Genomic DNA, 23,443 nt, shown 5'->3' with positions numbered 1-23,443 from the left:
TAACTGGTTAAAACTTAAAACAGGAGAAGTTTAGACTGGATGTAAGGAGGAAATTCTTTCCTGTTAGTGTGGTGAGGCACTGGAATGGGTTGCCCAGGGAGGTTGTGAATGCTCCATCCCTGGCAGTGTTCAAGGCCAGGTTGGACAGAGCCTTGGTTTAGTGTGAGGTGTCCCTGCCCATGGCAGGGGTGTTGGAACTAGATGATCTTAAGGTCCTTTCCAGCCCTAACTATTCTATGATTCTGTGATTCCTTATTTTTAACATTGGCATCAAACTTGCCTTCACTAAAATAGCACTTAATGAATGTTATAAACATTTGGATTTAGAAATCACTAGATTATGAACTCTCCACTAGACTCTCTCTAGAAACCATTGGACTCTAACTTGAATTGGGGTTTTGGTTTATTTAGATTATGAAGAACCAAAGGCAGGCACTTTTGTTAAAATAGGACTCTGGTCTGGCTTCTGTAATTATCAATTCATCTTTCCTTTCAGTGAGAATATAACACTGTCTGGTAAATAAGAGATCTTGAGACAATGGTCTTGAGACATGTGGGCATTTTGGAAAGAGGAGATAGCACACTGTTTCTTCTGTCACAGAATGCTCTTGGGATTGTATGGTGTCTCAGTGGGGTGAGTGGGGAGCCCTTAGGCACTTCACTGCCTCAGGTCATAAGCATATGCAGGAGCTCTGCTTCTCAGGGCTTTTACTTTTTCAATATATATTTGTATTATTATTTATTGACACTATGACAAAGCACTTAGTGAACCTCCAAACATTTTGAATAACTGACATTTGAATAATTGGCTGTGATTTTAGCCAAGATGTGTTGGTTATCCTTTTTCTACACCTTCCTTTAATTATCAAAGTCTGTTTCCATTTCATCATTTGTTTACTGATTTTCATTGCCTACAAGTTTGCTGTTTTGTGGTACGGTCTTGCTTCATTGTCAGTCTAAAAGGGAGGAATTCTGGGTCAGATAAGCAGTGCTATTTTAAGGGCTGGATTAAATGATGTCAGAGGAATTTTCTTAGCATGACTCCTCTGCTGATCCATCTTTTCTTCCCACTTGCCTGTCTGTCTTATTCTTTATCTGTGAGGTTTTTTCCTCAAGTGACAAGGATGATTCACATTCCTTGTATCATACAGCAACAGAAAAAGCTTAGGCATGGTCCTCAACCTGTAAAAAATGCCTCCCTCCTCCACTTATGCAGCTCTGAAATAACCATGAAGATTTTTATTAGAAATTCCTTTCAACTCCTATGCAGTGAAGGAGGAGTATGGGGGAAGAGAAATCTTCACGAGGCTTGAGGGAGAAATTGATGAATTTTTATCCTCTTGGGCAATTTTTTTTCCAAGCCGCTGAAAATGTTTCAAAGTAGCAGTTTGTAATGGGAGGATTGCCTCAGCCATAAATATAAGTGCTTTTTTACATAGAAGGCTTGAAACAGATGATCAGTACTATTTTGGTGGGGTTTTTTGTTTGTTTTTTTTTTTTTGTTTTGTTTTTTTTTTGTTTGTTTGTTTTTTACTGCTGTATCTGCTTTTAATTGACATGAAGTTTCCCATTGCTGCAAAAGTGCTAACATAAATGTACCATTGCTAATATTAATCATGAGATGTATCTGAAGTGTTTCTTATGTGGCTGTTCATTCTGCCTTTCGACAGATCAATATTAGATAAATTAGAATCATTTAGCATGGTGCTGGCACAAACATCTTTACTAATGATTCCGTTTTTTTTTTAATACGGATGGCAAAGTATCTCTGTTTTCTAAGTGAATAAGACATGCTCATGACTTTTGTTGGTTGACTGATTAATTCAGGTTCAGATTTCTATGTAATATTTATATAAGGCATAATTACACATGGTGATGCAGCTTTTAATACAAGCCATTCTTAGGAAACCTGTAGTTTAGCTAAAAAGATTTTTCCTGTTCTTTGGTTTGGCAAAACACAAAATAGAAGGTAACTGCTGATGATATTGGTGAAAGAAGATAGTTTTGTTTCTTTTTTCTCCCTCTTTCCCCCTATCCCCTGCCTTTTTTTTTTAGGTCACAATGGCCATCATTGACTAAGAGTAGGTACCAGCAGAGTCATCAGATATACTAATCTCCATATCTGTATTTATCAGGAATTACACTTTCGTAATGAATTCCATGAAAAAGTGATCAACTAAATAGTGATTTAAAAGTAAGGTGTAAAGACTAGAATACGTACAGCATATATAATTTCTAGATAGGTTCAGCTTTCTTTTTGTTACTTCATTGTAGCATGGAATATAGACTACAGTGAGACAGAAGACAGAGGTTTTGGCTTGGTTTGAATTCACGATTTGGAGCTGTGGTTGTTTGGTACAAGTGGGGTGAAAAGAGTTATTACCACAGTGCCACATGACAGTGAATTGGTCTTTAAATTCTTTGCATCTTTAAATTCTAAGCAGCTAAATGCTGTGGGTTTGGTGCCAGCCACTGGAAATGGCAGCCCAAGAGCATGGTAATTGCAGAAGGGACTCATTAGCATTTTGTGTTGTGGTAGAATTCCAGGCTTCTGGGCTTGGATGCTGTTACTTTGGAAAGGAAATTTTGGCTTTTTTGTGTCAAGATTTTTAAAGAAAATGGATGTTTATATGTGCAAAAAGAACACGTAAAACTCCTTGGCTCACGCTCTGTAGCTTTGTTTGTCGTCTTTACTACTTGCAGCATTTTTAAGTTGTACAACACTGCTGGAGATGTAATTTCTCAGCGTTGCTATTCCAAGTGTCAGTTGCTTAGTTTTGCCTGACTAAATGTGTCTCACAAGCCTTCTAGCTCTTTTCCAGGGTTACTTCACAAGCTCTGTAGTGACTCAGCCTGTTTCCGCACATTCTGTTATCACCGTTGCTTGGGGTTTTCTGGACTCTGGCCGACATTCATCCCACAAAACTGACATGCCTGATCTAGAGCCAGGGGTATAAACAAAGCACATGTTCCTCATTTTGCACTCCATTTTCTATTTTAAGAACCAGCTCAGGTGAAATATTTGTATTCGCCTGCAGGTTTACTAATTTTCATCAGCCTCTTGAAAAAGGCGTTTAACACCAACAGCCTTACATCTCTGATCCTCTGATCGGAGGTGGTTTCTGACTAGTAACAACATAGTCCAGGACCTAAATATACTTTTACTCAGAATACATGGTAGTTGATTTTATTTTTTTCCCCAAGCCAATACTTGTGATCAGACTCACATTTCCTGTTTGGTTTCTCTTTCTAATGGATCAAATCCACAATTTCAGAATGTAAAGACTGCTCTTGAATGGGAAATCTGAGAGCTCCAGCATGAGTCCCAGGGTAGAGATCTGAGAAGGTTCCATTACTGGAGTAACATGTGCTTTGTTTATATTTAATTTTTTAGGGCTTCCATAACTGGTGGGTGCAATTTCCTGCTTAGTTCATTTTTTGTGGTGGTGGTTTTTAATTTAAAAGGATTCAAAGCAGGTAATAGTAGGATATTCTGTGTTTAATTATATACTTCTGCTTACACCTTTAAACTGTTTAGATTTAGAGATAGGATTTTTTTTTCATCATTCCATAGTTTTCTAATAATATAAGAACTAAACTATGGAGCTTTATGAAACTTCGAACGCACTCATAATGGAGAAAATAAGGCTTTGGCAGTAATATTTGCAAATAGTTTTATGTAAGTATGGATGTCCTCTATTAGACATGATGTTGTCTCTAGCATCTATTTTAAGTGTAAGATGGCCATCATTAGTGTGCTCCATTTAAACTTCAATGTAAAGTGGAAGTACTCAGCTTAAAAGATGCTGTTTTACCCCAGTGTACATTTAAAAGTCATATTTGAACCATGAACATTATTTATTTGCCTGGAAAAAAGCTGTGAAGAAAAACAGAGATCATATTGCTTCTTTACTATACAGCTTCTCACATGTTAAAAATCTTCAGTGCCATGAAAACAGTTGTGTAGTATTTGGTTTAGAATCCTATTCAGAGCGGTATTGAGTGGTCCTAAGATCCATCTAGACTATCTGGGCTGGTGTTTCATATGGCTGGGTCTGGGGCACAGAGGAAATAACAACTAAGCCGTTGGTTGCAATTAGGTCATAATTTACTGTAAATTATATGGATTGTGTTTTGGAAGTATTTACTATGATGTCTTGTAGCTTATTGTTTCACTTCTTTTTTTTTCTTTTTTTTTTAAGTCCTTCAAAACAATACTTCCTTAAAATCTAGTCTTTGTACTGTTATTTTTCCTATAGCATATGTCCCTAATTCTATTCTGCTGTTACGGGTCCATCATGGAATGAGGCTGGAAAAGCCATAACGTCATTTTTAAAAACCGAGTGATATTGTAGGGACTGTGCTTCAGTGCCTGTCTTCTTGTGACAAATTCCAATATTTCTTAATTTCTCCCATGAGTGACTAGAATTGTCCAAATAGCCTCGTGCTAAATACAATTGCTGTCAGGCTTTCTCAATCATTAGTTTTCTGACTAAGGACAATATTAAAAAAGCTTTGCACAAAACACTGAAATAACTATGCTGTATATGTACATGGCTTCACATATTTGTCTTTCTTTGGTACATCCCTGAAGCTTATAGCTTTTTTCATTTTCAAACATTTGGAGATTGTGTAGATCTATGAAGAAAAGTCAGCAAAGAAACGTTAGCATTTGCTTGCATAGAGTACTTGGTCTAAGAAATATTTTTCTCTGGTAGAAGTAAGGCTGTTATCTTGAAAAGAATGCTAAGGTAGTGGCTATTTTACTCAAATTTTCCTTTGATGCCATAGGTCCATTCAGTAGTCTCTAAAAATTTTGGTCATGAGGTTCCCAGAAGCAGAAATGTCTCCAAAACCCTTGTTCAGTGTCACCATGATTAATTTCTTTCAGCTTCTCATGAATGGCCATAAGTGTAGCAATGCATCCATAGGCACAGTGGTGGTTTGAGTGCTACTCTCTGAGTTAATGTCAATTAAATACTTGTTTAAATCTGTCAGGTGATTGCTTGTCTGTACATATGACAGTTGTGTGTATAAAAAATCGCATAAAACCAGATATAAATGGTTTGTTGAGTCATGTGTAACGTACCTTATGGCAGGATTGGTATTCACAGTAAAATATTATATGTTTTGGTTCAGTCTATATTGTAAATATTCCAGGTTGTGCTGAAATTTGTACATTTTACTAGATAGTTTGTAGGTTGAAAATTTTAAGGGTTTTTTGGCATTCTTATTCTATTAGGAAAACAAAAAAATAACTATTTCCCCATTTTAACTTACTTTCCTTCTTTTTGTTTCAACATTACACATTACATTAAATTAAGCAGCGCAGATCTTAGTAATCTATACACATTGCCTGGTCTAACAATGCATTGAACATGAAAGCTTTTTATGTGTTTTGAATGCTTCAGCTATAATTGTGGTTGTATTCTAAATTGCCTTTGCTTTATCAATGGCTTTTGGTTAATGAGGTGACTTCAAATTCGTCACAAATCTGTGTGTATTATGGATTGTGGCTTCCAAGAATTCTTACTTTCAGTGTCTTCTGAAATATTATTGCTTGAATATTACTAGAAACTTGATGAAACTCCAGTGGCAATGGCAAATCTCATCTTTGAATCTTGCAACTTTACTGTAGAGGTCTGATTGTTAACTTCTTAATTTTTAGATTTATTTATTTATTTTTTAAATGTGGGAAAGTTTTATTTCTCTGCAACATTTTAGGTAGGAATGGATTATTTTGAAAAATCAAAGGCTCTTTCAGTAGACAGTCATGACCCAGCAGCTTACTATGCAGCTTCTGGCATAAAGATAAATGCTGAGTATTTATTTAGGAAATGAGCCTTTAATATATGAAATTAACTTATAGGTGTGTATATATCCTGGAACACAGGCTCCAAAACAGAAGTACCAGCTTTCACTTCTAGCCTCTCTTGTATTTTCTGTTTCAATTTTTCATTTTCCCTCCATGTGGATGCCTTGATTATAATTTTCTCTTAGAAACTGTTAAGTGGAAAATTCTTGAAATATTTTTTGCAACTCTGTATCTGTCAAAGAAACAGCAAACTTGCATGGATTTTTTAATGGGCAAAATAATTTAGGGTAAGAAGAACTAGTGTAATCCTCTTGAGAAAAATTTTTCTAAAAAATCGCTGCCCGATTTGTTATACAAATGATTGAAAAATTTTTTGAGCCCACCCTTCTCTTGTTTGTATACAAACGGGCATTTAATAAAATAGATGCTAGACAGACAAATCTATATGGCCAGAACAAGGGAAAGATAACACAGCTGTGATTTTGTTGATCACATTATTCCTCTGATCTTTTGTACAACAGGCAACTGAATCTATATGTTAGGTACCAAATTTATGGCTAGTAACCCAGAATAATTTTGATAAAAATACCAATGAGATTTCAAAGTTTTGCCCATATTCGGGACTTTGTTGGTTGGGTACCTATGGCTGCTGTTAATAAAGCTTCTGGGCAAATCTGAAATGTTGGTAAGGCAGTATGTTCAGAGCAGGTTGTCCCCTCTTTCCCAGTGTGATGAGCAGCAGACATTCAGTATTCATCTTGGGCACAGTGGTCCTGACATTATCAAATCTGTCATTTGTACCTTGTGCCTTTGGAAAAAGTGATGATATTAATGGTAGCACAAAGCTAAGTCTTCATGTCTTACTGTCAAGACTGTGTCTGTGACAGGCCGTGACTTTTATTCTTTCATAATAAAAAGTCATGTCACTCAGTCTTACAGAGAGATTATGGAATGTGCCTTCTTGCATTTTGACTGCCATGTAGTTTGTTGAAACTCAAAATATACCATGTGTCCGTCAAGATGCTCTCTCCTTAATAAAAATAAAAGCCAGAAATTCTTGGCAGTTTCTTGAAAGTGCTAAGATTATTATTTGCTTTTTCACCACATATTCCTTGTTTTTTTAACGGCCCAAATAACTCAAAGATCAACAACTATTATGCTAGGGGATATAAGATAAGGAAGGATAACCAGTAAATGAGGGGCAATAATTGTGTGTTGCCATCATAGTTGTTCAGTTAAATTGATCTTCAGCACTGAAATGAAGCTGCCAGAGAGATAACATAGTGTGATTGTTTCCAATTTATTCTGTAATGAATCTGATGTTGCAGTCAAACAGAAGGTCAGTCTACTATGATAAAAGAAAGGGTGTAAATGCTGTATATAGGAGATTAAATGAGGGGACCTGTATGAAAGAATGATGCTGCTTATGGACTTGTCACATTTATAGACTCAAAAATATGTCTTTATCGATACTGCTTGAAGAGTGTGATGTACATCAAGTTATATGAGATGTTCTGTTAGAGGAATATGGACTTATGCTCCTGACAGTGTCTTGTCAGACAGTCTTTAATCCTGACCAGTGTCATTCAGTTACATCTCAGTGTAATAAATTCCTAAATGTCCAGCAGAAGTTGAAGGGTTGTTCATGCTTTAACAAAATGTATTTTTTCATGAGTGGTTAAACATTATAGATAAGTAGAAACTGTAATAAAAATATTGTGGAAAAAATGGTTGCGGTTTCTTGGGATAAAAGTGAATTTTATCACTTTAATTTTATTTCATTAAAGATTTATGCTGCATTTCTCAAGAGGAACATTTAGTCGGACATGATTTCTGAATTTTCAGAACCTGCAAATCCTGTTATTTTGGATATCTTTGAGCACTTACCTGGCCTAGCAGATAGACAGATACCTGGCCTAGCAGAATGTCCATGTCTGGTAGCATTTCAACACTGTGGGCCAAGCAGTTTGGAGGTTGATGAAGCAGTCTGGAGGTTGATAATCTTTAGTGCAGTTGATATATCATCAATATTTTCTGGTATAACAGGGGCAGTATTCCAGAAGCTCCTGCAGCATACCCTCTTTGTAGAAACATGATCATTTGGAGGAAAAATGGGTGAATATGGAGAGATTTAACAGTACATGAGAATGTAGAGGGTAGCGTGATGCATCAAAACTGCTGCTCTTTGGCGACCTCCTGCTTTCAGCCCAAGGAAGAGGGATTCTAGAATGTATTTTATACCAAATAAGTGATGTGCAAAGTACAGCATTTTCCTCATTAGTGAACTGAGCACTTCTAATAGAAAAAGTCTAAAGAAAAGTAGCTTCTAGATTTGGCTGTCCAAATTCTACCTTAGATCTGTCCCAAGGACTTAAAAGGTCATTATATTAGGAAGCAATTAAAACTGGAGAACACATTCATAAAACAGCCTTCTTGAACTAATCCCTGAATAGCATTTTATCAGGAAATCAACTCTGTCATAGAATGTCAAGAGACTGATGAGGATCCCTTTTTTTATTTTTTTTTCTTTCTCAAAGGTCCCATTTTAATACAACATACCAGTATATCACGTCTCTTTATCTTTCAGTCTGCACAGGGTGGTGGCCATAGAACGCTACTCTACGGGCATGCAATCTTGCTGCGCCATTCCTACAGTGGCATGGTATGTAACAGGAGTTGACAGCAGCAGTGATTTCTTTTTTTTGTATGAAAGTTATGTTTGAAAGTGCCCAGACTATTGCCATTTACTGATATCTGGAGACTTATTCACATTGAAGAATTATTTTACCCATGATTAAGGGAAACCTTTGTGAGGAGTAAATGCTTGGAAGTACAAAACCAAGCTGCTCATATCTGAATGAATGCTGAAACGTAAGTCTGGCTCCATAATGAATTGTGTTTTGAATGGATGATGTCTTATTTCTTTTCCCTTGGATGTTGCATGTTGCATAAGCTGTGACCGAATCCACAGCTGGCATCTGGCTGGCAACCTAGACATATGTTGAAGACTACGTGGAAAAGGAAATTTCCTTCCTGCATATATTTTGGACAGAAGCCTTACTCTTCAGTTCCTTGATGAATTATATGGGATTCAACATCCTTAATTACAAGTGAGGTTTCATGGAGCTGAAATTCAGTGCAACCAGCTCCTTTATTTCCACTCTTACCATGTTATTTTAAAACATGTATTGTTGTCAAGTCTCCTTGAGTGCCATTCACAGGCATATATGCCCTTGATAGTAACTAGTGGGGACAATGAAAGAATAGTGAATCCTGTATTAGTAGGTTGGTGGCTTTTTTGTATTTCAATGCATTATCAGAATTAAGCAGGACTAGTGATGCACGCTTTTTTTATCTTGATAGTATCTATGCTGCCTCTCTACATCTCGATCTTCAATGGATAAGCTGGCATTTGATGTAGGATTGCAAGAGGACACAACAGGTAAACACTAGTTTAAAAGACTGTATAATGAAGAATACTTTCATTCTAAAAATCAGAAAAGACCTATAAATACGTATAAATCACATAAAAATTAAGACTATTTTAAGGATTAAACCAAATCAGTATTTCCATGTTTTACGCATTATCTTTACATTTTCTAATAGATTATGCAATTTCTTTTCTGTAAGATATATTGATACTTAGAGTCAACATCATACATTTATATTTAAGCAAGGACTGAAGTTACCGTTCTTGTAGAAGCCTTCCACAAGATTTTTTTTAAACTTTATTTTAAATAAATTATTTATTTTTATATTTATTTTAAATAATTATTTTAAATATTCTGTTTAAGTTTTGGAACTGCTGGTGACTTGGATTTATTTTATTTTTTAGGCTGATATAGCTTTTTACAATGACATCAGTTTGGTGCAAATGTTTAATATGAAATAATAAAAGTGATTGTTTTTAAAGCCTTTCTCTAGCTAGGAGCAGTAACAGTAATAACAGCAACAATTGAACAGTTCCAAGAGCAAAGAGTTTGTTTCCTGAAAAGCATGCTTTTCGTTCAGGAAACCAAGGTTTATCATAGGAACAGAATCTGTGACTTTAGTACTTAGGACTATTCTGGGTAATTAGAGACACAGAAGTGGAAAAACATAATTGAATTTGGATTTATGAGCTCTTTCAAATATTATTTTAAGCAATATTGTAGTGTTGCCCAGGGAAGTTGTGAATTTTCCATCCCTGGCGGTGTTCAAGGCTGGGTTGGACAGAGCCTTGGGTGACATGGTTTAGTGTGAGGTGTCCCTGCCCATGGCAGGGGGGTTGGAACTTGATAATCTTAAGGTCCTTTCCAACCATAACTATTCCAATGTTCTGTGATTCTCTGCTTATTTTTATTCCCCCTTAGTGATGGGTTGCTCCACTTCTTTGTCCTAATTCTTGGTGGAATATTCTTTGGTATTGTTTCCATAATGTGGAATGAAGATAACAAGGAAGCTCTTCAGCAACAGGAAGTTGGATCAGGTTGTGTAGAGAACAGAGTGCTGCCTTCTTACTTAACTGTAGAATCACTGTTCCAGAGTTCTTGCTGCTTTCTGTATACGTATATTAAAACCCGATGAGTTTCTGACAAGTTAGTGCAGTTATTGAAAATGCATGGACACTTGCTTTACCCAGCTGAAAAATGGATCAGAACTTCAGGGCCGAGATAAATGTGAAAGTAATGGCAATAATGTTGGGCATTTTCTTTTTAATTTCTTTCTCTGCTATTACTCAACAATCATACAGGTGAGGCATGCTGGTGGACCATCCATCCTGCTTCCAAGCAACGATCAGAAGGTGAAAAAGTGCGTGTTGGAGATGATCTTATTTTAGTCAGTGTCTCTTCAGAAAGATACTTGGTAAGTTCTGTAAAAGTGTCTCTACCATGCTTCTACGAAAGAAAGCGTTAATAGAAGTGTTATACTATAGTGTGGTTTAAATTTCCACAAAAGTATAGCTTAGGGTATTTAAACTGGTATTTGATACCGTTTTGCAAGATGAGACTATGAAGGTCTGGTAAGTGTGCAATTGACATGTGTGACTAAACTGATTTGTGTTAATTTCGGTAGTGGAAGTTGAAAAACTTACTATTGAAAAAAAAAGAAAATGTAGAAAAATAAATCTGTCCAAACTGCATAACTGAGGCATTCAGAATCCCTGTGAGTGTTCTGCAGTTACCAGCAGTGCCATATAGGAATTACAGTTTAAAGCCAAAATTTTGGAATGTTTAACTTGGGTATATAGCATTCTGTGGGCCTTAAAATGTCCATATTTTCTTAGGATTATGTAAGATGTAATATAGAGAGCTATGGACATGTCATAATTAAGTAATGAAATATAATTCAGTATTTTAAAGCTTTCTGTTGTAGCTGCTTTTTTTGTCTCTCGTTTATATAACTTCCTCATTGAAGTGTCTCCCATTTGTTCTGTCATGCAACACTTCAGCACTTTAAGATGAATTTCTTTCTGTATTCTTCGTATTGCAAATGCCTGAACTATTCTATCTGGAAAAAAAAAAGGAGATGAAAATAAGATGAAAATCAATCTGCTGGAAGCTTCAATAAAATCAGCCCCAGTGATTTGGTAAAATGTTGGTTCTCAAGGCTGTTACGTGTACTTTTATGCAGCAAGAGACATAATGCTGATTGTAGAAACTGATTTTTCTCAGCACATGGTGTTAATGCATGTACTGCGTTTTCCATGCAAAGTATCAATATACTAAAAATAAATTATATTCTCAGCATAGAGAGAAATGATGATATTTCAATCTCTGTATTATAGTCTTAAAGTAGTCTAGAGCTAGATTTTAATGAATAGTTATTAAACCACTTTTACTTACACAACTCTGGTTTGATAGCAAGAAGGAGCAAGGATTCAACAAATTAATTTTGCTCTTACATGCACTCACCGCCATGTTTTTATAAATAGATGTTTTCCTAGACTAAATTAAGAGCTGGTGAACTACATGGATTCACAATCTTAAAATTGTGTTTTTCCTCCCTACTCAGTAGTTGTATTAACACTGTAAATAAAGCAATTATACTTGTGTAAAAATTCAAACAGGGTGAGGAGTTCCTCAGATGGATCCCTTGACAGAGGGATGCTGAGGGTTAGGTTTATGTATGCTGTGTACTTTACATTTAAAACCCCAGGAAAAAGCTAAGTTTTCTGTCAAACATTCTATGTCAATATGCTGTTAGAAATAGGGTTGGATTGTCATCTTTTCATAGTGCAATATTGCTTTACGTTTTCAAGCAACTTGATAATTCTTTCCAAATTAAGACAAATAGGTTAACAGTCCTGGGGCAAAGATGTACATGTGAAAATAACAGATGAATAGAGTTCATTCACAGGGCATGTTTTTTTCAAAATGTAGTCAGATCTTAATTTAATCTGTGTAATAGAAGGGGTGAGCAGATCTATGTCAGCTCCAGAAGTTAGTCTTCCAGTTGTCTGAGTGCAGTTTAATCGCTTAGTTGTTTTTTTTTCCCCATTGACTTTGTGACTTTATGATCTCAGGGTAGTCAGAAGATTAGTGTTTAGACCTAATTTGGTCGGCAACCACTGTTAAATATTAAGAAAATTTCAGAACTTTCCTGTAGTTCTCATTCCCCACTTTTCGTTAAAAAAAGATTATGGGAAAACTTTTTTTTTTTTTTGCCTGAATTTTTTAAATTGCCGTGATTCAGCGCTAAATCGATAGGAAGATTTAGTGTCAAAATTGTAAGCTAAAGATCCAGAAAGGTGGATTTTGTCTGTTGATGCACAGCAGTCTCCCTGGGCAAGTCATCAGTTGCTCTGACTCTCATTATCTTTACCTGTACAGTGGGATTCTGGATTTCTGAGGAAAAGCAATTACATAAGTGCTTGTGGCATTATACAACATGAAAGCCGCAGTTGCCAGATCCTTCAGAGGGGAAACTTGGCTCTGCTGAACCATGTTAGCACAGAATGAAAAGATGTTCTGCTATAAATATTGCAACCATCTAAGTTCAAGCCAGAGTTGCTCTATTTCCTTTCTTGAGGCAGTGCAGCCTGATGAGCAAATACTTCCACCACGTTTCCCCCTCTTGTACATAATAACATGTACCCCTGCACCGAGATTTACCTCTGCCTATTGTTAATTAAGTACCATGATTGCTTTCAAAATTACCAATTATCAATAATTTAGAAATTCAATTAATTGTACTTTCTTTCAAATTGTTGAAGCCTCTGGATAACTTAGTCTTTTAAACGTAAATCAAGAAGAATCCCTTAGACATGAAGTTGAAATACAAAATGAAAATAAAACTGAAAATTAGTGTCAATGTTATTCTGGCTAAGAAGACAGGAAAGAGGAAAAAAAACACCCAACATTGAATGTACAGTGCACAGATTTCAGTCTAATGCAGCAATTTCTGCACTGCTATATTTATAGTTATAGAGTTGCTGTCCTGACTGTAATGATGATCTGCAGCTGCATTATGCAAATCTGTGAGTAAGCCTTGAGGTTTACTTCTTTGACTTAAATGACCTTTTTTTTTTTTTTTCCAGTTTTAAAAACTAAAATTCCCTAATTGGTATATCCTTTGAAGTGCAAGGTTTTCTTGAAGATTTTTATCATTAGTAACTGGTAATAAACAGTTAACAATGATGGCAGAGTTCCTTTTCAACAAATAAGATACTTGAGGCAGCTTCTAAATATTTGTAGCATTTGCTGGTGTAATAGTACCAGGAAGCAGTGCAGTCTGTGATTTGTTTATTTATTTAACTCTCCCCTCCCCTTTAATTTTTCTTTTTTTCCTAAGAGTATGAAAGTCAGAATTGGACTTGGAATTCAGAACTTCCACAGAAGAAAGCAATCATTTATTTTTTCTCAAAAAAACAGTAAAAAAGTTTTTTATTAAAATAATTTGAGTATGCATCAAGAAACCTGAAATTAGTGGAACAGCTGAGCTGCTGTTACACTGAGGATCATAACGTAGCTCCCACGGAGTCTTTGTACAGTTTGTGGAGGCTGGTAGATTTTCCCAGTGATTAAGGTTTTCAGGCTGCTCTGCCTCATAAAGTCCTCTGAGTTCTTAGAATCAAGCGCTTGTAATATGGAAAAAAATAGTTTTCTTTTTTTTTTTTTTTCGGTCTGAGGTCTTATTTTTTTTTTTAAGTTCATCCACAGCAGGTCAGGTGTCACTGAGCTGGACAGCAGGGAAGACAAAAAGGTTTTTCATCATGAAGAAAATTCATCACATTTTTCTGAAAATGTTGAGCATCACACGCTTTGTAACAGAAAATTAAGAGTGCTCTTGATATCACAGTTGTGCTTTTTTTTCTAACAAAAAAAAAAAAGAATGGAAAAAACAATTTAAAGTCTCCCTTTAAGAGACTTAAGGCTAAGTTTAAACTTAGTCAGGAATCTGAAAAAAATGCAGCTTGGTCATGCCCAGGGAAGTTTTTGGAATGTTCTTTTAGTAGCTAAAAGCCTAATGACTGTCTATTTTGGATAAACTAGACCTCTTACACCTCCTGAATGTTAATGAACTGTTTAAACTCTCTGCAGGCTATAATTTAATAAGCTCCAACCCTGGTGGAACCACATGTTCCGTATAATAGGTAGTTCAAGGAGGGGATGAAGTCAGGCACTGTATTGACAGCTGAAAACTCAGTGTTTTGTGCTGCTGGTGATCTGCTGTCATTTCAGATATGTGGAGGAGGAAGCTGTGAGAAAATAGGAGGAACAAAAGGCAGGTGATGTAGCAGGGACAGGAGCCTGGGTCTGATTTGGGAAGGAAGGAAACTGAGTGGGACTTGACTGGCTAGAAAGATTGGCAGCTGAAGGCAGGCAGACAGGCAGTAAGGGACTAACAAATCATCTGGGACAAGAAGCTGGTGGAAGGAAGGAGTGGGCACCACATGGTTAAAATTTTGTTAGAAATTTTGGGCAGAAAATGTGTGCTGTTTTGGCAGGGAGCATTGATAGAACCGCCAGTGGAGTGGGACTGGGAATGAAGGACGAGAGATCTGTAAAGAAGGAGTGGGCTGGCTGGAGAGAACCAAACTGCCAGACAAAGATCCAGAGAGGGGGAAGTCTGGGCCAAGAAATGAGAAGAGAATTGAGGGTGGGAATTGTGGTGAGTTTCTGGAAACAAGTCTAATGCTGGCTGACATGGGAAGGAATAGGTTGAGCAAGAAAAAACCCAGAAGACCACTTTGAAGCTTTGTAGGTCTGAGGAGAACTTCCTGAAACAGGAAGTGGTCCTAAATCTGGGTAATAAGGCAGGCTGTAACTGGGTTGGGAACCTGGATGGGCTGGATGAGAGAGATGGGACTGGGACAATGATTTGGAGAGGAAAACAGAGTGGGAGAGATATGGAGCAATTAGGCTAGATAACTGCTAGCAGCAACTATCTAGACAGCCTATTATATTAAGGCATACCAGTCAATGCTGTTATACTGACAGCCTGGTCCTGTCGGTGATTTTGTTAATGTAGGTGGCAGATGACTACCAAGTAGTTTAAAAGTTTCCTTCTCTACCTGTGGTTCATGTGGGTGTCAGTATGATGCCACCTACTCTTAACTTTAGGAGAGGAGAGGTGCCCTTTTATTTTAATGAAGGAAAATTACATATAAATTATACCACAAAAATGATTTTATTTGATTTTGAAAATTTCAAGCCCAATGCAAAAATTATGGCGTTGATTTTTTTTTTTTTTATGAAATCTCGTAAACATACAGTCACAGTAGCTTTTTATGGAACATTGTCTCAGTGCTGATAAATGTTCAATGGATGTGTCAGGTCTGAGAAGCAGGGAGGCTGTAGGATGAAGCAACTTTGAAGATGAAATTTCAAGCTAGGAATTGTAGGTGAAGGATCATGGTACGGTGCTTAGTTAATTATTTTCCTGGTGAATTAGATTTTGTTCCAGAGTCTGCTGTGGAATTTGCTGAGCTGATTTTTTTTCTTTTTATACCAGGCTCATTTTCAAGAGGTCACTTACTCTTGATTCTTTCTCTGGAATATTCCTTACATGAACTGTGGCTCTGAGGTCTCCTTCTGCTAGAGTTGCTCAGTCTTGATACATGCAACTGAGGTGAATGAAAAATGTGCTTTGCACATTAAATTTCATATAATGCAGTCTACAATGGGAGTTAAAAAGGTCCTTGTCACCTCAACTCAGGCATCCTAGATTAATGAAAATTCCTTAGTGTAATCTTAGGTACCACCATTCTCCACTGGAAAATGGGCTATAACACTTCTCCTTTGGGATTTTGAGAAAATGAAATCGTTAATTGTGTTTTGTGAAATGCTGTAATTGTTGGTAGCAAGAGAAAAGCTTATGAGAAAATTAATAATCCTCTTTCAAAGCTTTGAAGAATTGACTATATTGAATAAAGCATGAGGCTGCAGACTGAAGATTGATGAGAAAATCAAACACTGTGTGCTATTCATGCACTGAACTCCTTTATCCTGTATAGACAATGAGGCAGCGCTTGTGGAAAAAATTGTACAGGATCATGCCCCTGAAGACTGTAATATGATGTATTCACCAGAAGCAAATCTTTTTCCATATGCTACTTTGTTTGTTATTTCCTAACTTTTAATGCTTGCTTCTGTAAAATTAGCATTTTGTTACTGAAAGATCATGCCTCTAATCAAACTAAATGATAATCACGTTGAAGCATAGTAGTTGATTTGCTGCAGGCTTTTTGTGCTTATAGAACAGAAAGAAAGCTAACATAGAGAGGGCGAATGCAGACTACTCTCCTCTCTACCCTCTGTGGCATGGATCCTCATGCTTTCCTGACATGCATCTGCAATTACCTGCTGTCAGCAGCAGTGGACTAGGTGATCCTTCGTGGCTGAGTTGTAATGGTAATGTTGGGGTATCTGTGGGTTTTAGCTGCTACTCTCCCTTTGCTGATGGCATTTATGCTGAAATTGCTTAGTTTAGTGCTGACAGTTCTCTTCATCAATGGAAAAATTCTCTTTGCTTGTGGATTTGCTGGCCAACTGTTTAAACCACTTCAGAGAAATGCAAAGAAAGGAAGATTTTGTAGAGCTTGAACCCCATCTGAAATATCCTGCGCTTTACCTACTTTGTGTCAAAACTTAGATAATAACTTTTTATTCTGCAGTTGTAAGTTTACCAATATTTATTCAGACCTTTTCAAAGTATTCAAAGGCATTTCAATGAATATAAAGATATTGCCACTTCTAGACATAAATACAAAAAAAATGATATAAAAACTTTACACAGATGCAGTTATTATTTTGAGTTCTTTTCAATGTCTTCCTTCCTTGTGACTGAATATTTTCATTTATTTTGACAGTGTCAATATGATATTCAGTTTTACAGAATACTTTTCACTGACTCAGGTAATAAATTTTAATAGAAATTATACCCGCTACATAGAAAGATAACAAATGGTTATCTTTGGTTCTAGAGACAGTACGTCTAGTTTAACCTTTGGATTTTTGCTAAAGGTTACTAATTCATCTTTTTTTTTTTCTGATGTAAAATGTTTTTCGTTTTCCTAATTAATAAAAAAAAAAAAAAGGAGGGAGTATAGGTTGGATTTTGTTTGCTTGTTTTTTTTTGTGATTCATTCTGTTTTGCTATATATACAGGTACATTCTTTTTTACTTCTACTCCAAGGGAGAAATACCTCCAGTGTCAGCATCTTCCAGTTTTGTTTTGCCTGTTCTCAGACTTACAAAGGAGAAGTAGAGAGGTGTATGAAGTGTTCCCTCTCACTCTGCATGAGTTCTCATTTGTGTACCTGTGGTGGAAATGGTCTTGGATCATCTCAGAGGTTGTGGGATCATTGAGGATAGGTGCCTGTGTGGTTTGAAACTGCTGCTCTGTTCTGGTCCTTGTAGTAATTTTAAGACAGAGAAAAAAAGGGAAATAGCAAGGGCTGTCAGAGTCTCAGTGTAGGGAAGAGAAGCAGATTGAATTGGATCATGTCTGTAACTTCCATCTCTGTACTAGATGGTACTAAATTTTGAAGGAGTGTGGTTGATGATGCTTTGGATGCTGCTTCTGTGTGCAGTATGTAAGTATTCTGGGAAGTGCTGTGCTTTGTAGGCAGTTCTCAAAATATACCAGAAACTAAACCCTCCTTAAGCTAGTCTTGTTAGTTGGAATGGCCTGAAATTGAAGGCAGAGACATCATAATGTAAAGTGCAGATAGAAGTAGACACTGCTAAATAAGGTGTTAGTATTGACACACCTTAGCCAAGAGAAAGTCTGAAGCAAAAGTTTTCCTTTCTTTACGTTTTTCTTCTACAAACATGCATGTTTTGGAGAACAGAAGCTTTGATGCAGCTTGACTGGAATTTAAAACACATCATCTAGGTATTCACAGTTATTGCAAATGCAGCTTTGCTGCTGCAATCAAAATTGAAGTGTTCTTGTGGAAATTACCATCTGATTCCTTAGCTCTTCAGTACGCTTGAATACAGTGTTTTTTTTTAAAAAAACCTAGGAACAGAGATGTGTGACTTCTCTGAAGAGCAGTACAGAGTTTATAACATGACAGTGAATTCAGTTGGGAAACCTGTAGTATTCTAGGAGATTTGAGTCTTGAAATTTAGAAGCAGCAGCCTATAGTAGTGTTAACCGCTGTAAGAAGCAGACTGTAATGTTAACCTGTATTCGTAAATTACCATAATTTAATTCTGAAAAGTGGTTAAGAATCTATGGCAGGTTAAATGCTGATTTAGGAGATCATTAGTCTATTAGTGTGGAAGAAAACTAGCGTTTTTGGCTGAGCTTGGACACCAGTGCAGAAAAGATACTATTTGGGTGAGACAGAAAGCTGAAGGACTTGCCTGTAATAGTGAAGACCCATGCTAGGATTAGAACAGACAGCAGGATTCCTGACCACAACATGTTTCTGCTTTGCACATATTACTGCATGCCTGAAAAGATAGGTATGTGGTCCTTGTTGGTAATAGCAACCCGCTACTTCTGTCAGGTACTATGCCAGCTAGCAAAGGTCTGGTTATGGAGGTTTGAAGCAGGTAGCAGGTATGGAAACTACCAGGCAGTGTGAGTGTCAGGTCCACATTCTCGACACTGTGTTGTGGAATTAGTTTCATTTTGATAGTTTTATTGTGCTGAAAGTACAATACCGAGCAGGTAAGTTCCAACTAAATTATAGAGAGGCAGCAGATTTCTTTAAAACATCATTGAGATTGTAGAGTACAGCACTGAAAAGTTAGGCAATGCCAGGATTAAGACTGGCATTTTTAATCTGCTGGGATTTTTCTAACCATTTGATGTAATTTAATCCTTGAATATCCATTGACAGGGCACTTTCTTTACATGGTCAAAGGTTCATTTTATTGTTTGCTATGGATTGATGATTCCAGGGGACAAACACCATAGCTCATTGAATTGTAAATGTCAGGACTCCTGCCTTCAATTGTAAATTGAAGGATGCAGCAAGCAATTGAGGGAACTGAAGGAAAGAAGAGAATTGCATAGATACAATCTTGGTTTCTCTGCTGTGGTGATCATGTGTTGTATTAGGTCATTTAAATCATACTTCCTAAAGGTGTAATTCTCTGGTGAGTCAGCTTGAGACATCTGGGTTATAATGAGAGCTACAGCTGGGAGTCGAATGGATAAATATCACAGGTGCTTTGAAGTGAGATGTCAGCAATGTATTTTTGTTCACTGGGAGTCGAATGGATAAATATCACAGGTGCTTTGAAGTGAGATGTCAGCAGTGTATTTTTGTTCAATGTCCTGTCTATAATATGGAATATTAATTCAGTTGATATCATTGTGTGTGAAGTAAGATCATTAACATGTAAAAAGCACACAGTTACAAGAAGTACTTTGTTGATGACAGATCAAAGTGACAGAAGTCTTAACCTCTTCCTCTTTTGCCTACTCTGATGTGTTTTCCTCAAAAAGTAATACTCCTTTTTACTGCACTGGTTGAATTGCTCATTGTCTGGAATCTGTAGTGATCTCAGGGGAAACCTGACAAAACTAAGGCCCACAGGGCAGGAATGTGCCTGGAGATGTGCTGGGGATTCTGGTTTCTCAGCCTGATCTGCCATTGACTAAGCTATGTAACTGCAGAAAGGGAAAGTAAGAAGTGAGGTGGTGGTTCATTCATTCAACATCCGTGTTCCATGTGCTGAATGACACTGGTGTGGTGGAGACATGGCTTTGTGAAATATCTTATTTTATGTCATTGGGTTAAGGGGAGCCTTCTAAATTAGCCGATATACTATTTGTTTGTACTGCTGTATGGCTAGATGATGTGCAGGCAGGAAGACAGAACAGCTCTGCATGTGTCATTAGGAATCTACCCCTTTCTGACCTCCATTGCCATTTTCGTCATTTGCATAGTTAATAATTTTACCCAGAAGGTTTTAATGTTGGTCTCAACATACAGAAACTGAGAGCAATGCTACCAATGTATAAACACCGTTACTGTCCATTAGTTTAAAATAAAGTTTTGAGAAAAGTGACTAAATGCTACTGCACTAGTGCCTTACAAGGTCAGTTACTGGATTACTTGATTACTTTGATCTGAAGGTGGTTTTAAGAAGCCAGTAGCCCAAAAGAAATAATTAAGTGGTAAGTTACACTTGAAATACAGATGTACGTTTCAATATTCAAACTCTGTGGAAAATTCCATTGTGTACAGAAAGAACACCACCAGTGTTAGAACCACGCTACATGTAATAATCAGTGCTTCAGAGTATTTGCTGTGGTCTAAGACCCCCAGACAGCTGATGATTCTGTCTGACTTTGTGTTTACTTATGTAGTCAGTAGGAATAATTTATTTATGAACCAAATGAGAATATTTGATACTATTTTTGTATACTGCAATGCGATCTTTAATTAACCCCAGATAAAAACCTTTCTTTCATGGTTTTAGCACCTCTCTTACGGCAATGGTAGTTTACATGTTGATGCAGCCTTCCAGCAGACACTCTGGAGTGTAGCACCAATCAGTTCAGGAAGTGAAGCTGCCCAAGGTAAGGTCGACTTGACTTTAAGTATTGAAAGACTGATTGTAAATGAAATATCTGAAAAATCTGATTATTCTGCCAAGTGTGGGAGTGGGTTTCTGTTATGTAGACGTTCAATCTAATAAATAAAAAAATGACACTGATGGTTTTCTACATATTTTTTTCTAAATACTGAGCAGCTCATTCAAATCTTATTTTGCTATAGGTACAATAACATTCATAACATTTATTTTGTTTAAATGGCTTTTGGTCATTGTTTAAAATATTATCGCAGATTATTCTCAGTATGCAGTCATGGTTACAGGTAGTGCATTTAGTGTCCTAAAATTTATGGAGAAAACCTTCTTGTTGATGAGAGGTGAAAACTTTCTCTCCAGCCTGTTGCTCCCTCCTATAAACTCCATTCTCCTCACCATCCCATTGCTGGCAGCAGTGGTGTAGCATTCATGTTAATAATGTCAGTACAGTTTATTAGCTGAGTTCCAGGTTTGTTCTGTGCCACGTCTGTCTGGTTGGTGAATTTCACTAGTGAGACCTGCCTATCTGGGAAGCAGAACTCCACAATGACAGTGTCATGTTATACATTTGTACGCACAGGAAATCATGTGAAAATGGTGTAGTATGGTTTTTGCAGCTGTGTGTTTCTGTGCATGTCTGCTTGTTCTTTGTTATTATGCCTTCCCATTTTCACTTTCGTCAGGTATAGATGCTATCCTTGTTAAGCAGTATCTTTTCTAGAGAAGATCAGCTGTTTTGTGTCAGAAAGAATTAGGGCAAAAGCCTTATTCTAGAAAAACTGGCAAATGTTCCTGTGGTCAAAGTTGTCTTGTTATGAAGAGAGAATGAATCTGACAGTGTATAAGACCTTACTGCATATGCCTCAGTAAAACTATCCAAATTAGAGAATTCCCTCAAAAAGAGGAAAGAGGAAAATAAAGCTAATTTTGTTAATATCTGCAAAATGCTTTGTTATCTTCATAAACAAAACATAAGTATGAATAACTACACTTGAATACCCTCTTTTAATCAAAACTTCCAATTAAAAACAAATTAGTAAGTGAAACTCAGTTAAATTAAACTGTAGTGGAAATAACAGATAAATAGTCTGCAAAATGAACTAGGGCATTTGAGGGAGGTAGTTAAAAGAAAATTATTTCTTACATGCATTTCTGCAAAACCGTCTTATGCAGAAGTGAGTTTGTTGTGTAAGTCAAAACACAGCTTTAGTGTCAGATCAAGTAATTCTGCTAATTCTGCACTGTGAAATGGATGCAGATGCTTTCAAAATGAAACAAAACCAAAAAAGGTTTTTTAAAAAGGTCTCTGGTCACAACATCTCCAGAATTACATGAACACAGGTCCATAGAAAAGTTAATATACGTAACTGCTGTTACCTGGACACATCCCTCTGTGTCAAAATCAGGAATTTACAAACTCAGTACTAAAACTGGCTGTATAAATACTAATTTGGTATTGATTTCAAAGGTTTAAAAAATATATCCTGAAATATTCCATGATACATATTCAGGACAAAGATTTCCTGTAGTTTCAAAATAAACTTGTGAAATGTGTACAGGGTGGCTGTTGGGTCTTCAACACCATTTCCTTGTACAGTTCTATCATACTGCGCAAGGATTACTTTTTAATAGACATGGCTTGAAAATATTATTGCAAGAATCTTTTAAAATAGCTTTTTGTTATAACACTTAAACTGAGGGATTATGTTACCACATCCTGCTCAAATGCAGATTTTGGTATTATTTGATATTTCTAGCAAGAAGGGAAGATGAAATTAGGAGACAAGTGTTAACATTTAGCTTGTCAGACTGGAAAAATACCATTGAATTGCACTTAAAATCTACAAGTCTTAATATTACTAGATTATAATACAAAATTTGTAGGATACCTGATACTGATGGAAAAGCATCTATTTTGTTTTTATCTTTACTGATTAGAATTATAGCCTTATTTTCAGCTTCTGGCTTCAGTGTCCTGGTCCTTCAGATATTGTAATGTTACGTGTATGCTCTCTGTGCCTTAGTTTATGAACACATATATCTGTACCTGTACTGTAGAGCCAGGTGCTCGGCTTTGAACCTGCAAGTGCAGTGGAGATCTAGACAGTATAGGAGTTTGCCTTTGGAGTCCAAATAAATCATGATTGTAGGTTGGGAATCTTAAGTCAAGCAGATTTTAAAATGGATCTTCCCAGAAGTTTTTCTTACAGAAAACTCCCAAAGACATTAAAAGGATTTTCAAGTTAACATTAGCTGAATCAGTCGTTGTTACTACGTGAACTGAAATACTAAACTTAAATCAAAAATCAGCAGGTAAAGAGTCCTCCACTTCTGTTGTAATCTGTAAGGGAAGTATCTCTCACAGAGACACTGCTCACTTGTTTCTGCTAGATCAGCCTTTTTCTGAGTTGTGCTAACACTGTAGAATCCTCTGTCTGTGTCTCTCCTAATCCACCCTTTCCTGCTTGCTGACTTGGACCTCTTTTTTCACTTGACAATATTCAGCTGGCTCCCCAGGGTGCAAGATACCCTCCCCTTCTTCTAGCTGTCCTTTATAAGTAAGATAAAACACCAACAGAAAAAAACTCAAACAAAAACCCCACAAAACCCCTGGTAGTATTTATTACAGTTTGAACTATAGTTTTAC

The 23,443-nt window shown here is 36.6% G+C and overlaps 1 protein-coding gene across 6 annotated transcripts in view; it reads left to right on the top strand.

Annotated features, from left to right (window-relative positions):
• RYR2 (ryanodine receptor 2) overlaps window positions 1–23,443 on the top strand; it is a 382,151-nt gene that overhangs the window by 132,932 nt on the left and 225,776 nt on the right. For all 6 annotated transcript variants that reach the window (XM_062637382.1, XM_062637380.1, XM_062637379.1 and 3 more), the window contains 4 exons: window positions 8,403–8,477; window positions 9,179–9,257; window positions 10,548–10,660; window positions 20,686–20,785. In XM_062637382.1, the coding sequence (XP_062493366.1) occupies window positions 8,403–8,477; window positions 9,179–9,257; window positions 10,548–10,660; window positions 20,686–20,785 (367 nt within the window). The remainder of the gene's footprint in view (window positions 1–8,402; window positions 8,478–9,178; window positions 9,258–10,547; window positions 10,661–20,685; window positions 20,786–23,443) is intronic.

This window comes from Pezoporus occidentalis, unplaced genomic scaffold, assembly GCF_034315485.1.
Source record: "Pezoporus occidentalis ecotype Australia unplaced genomic scaffold, CSIRO_AGI_Poc_V1 ctg52, whole genome shotgun sequence".
NCBI classification, from domain to species: Eukaryota; Metazoa; Chordata; class Aves; order Psittaciformes; family Psittacidae; genus Pezoporus; species Pezoporus occidentalis.
The sequence above is the reverse complement of the archived record's forward strand: the minus strand, read 5'-3'. Positions and strand labels throughout refer to the sequence as shown.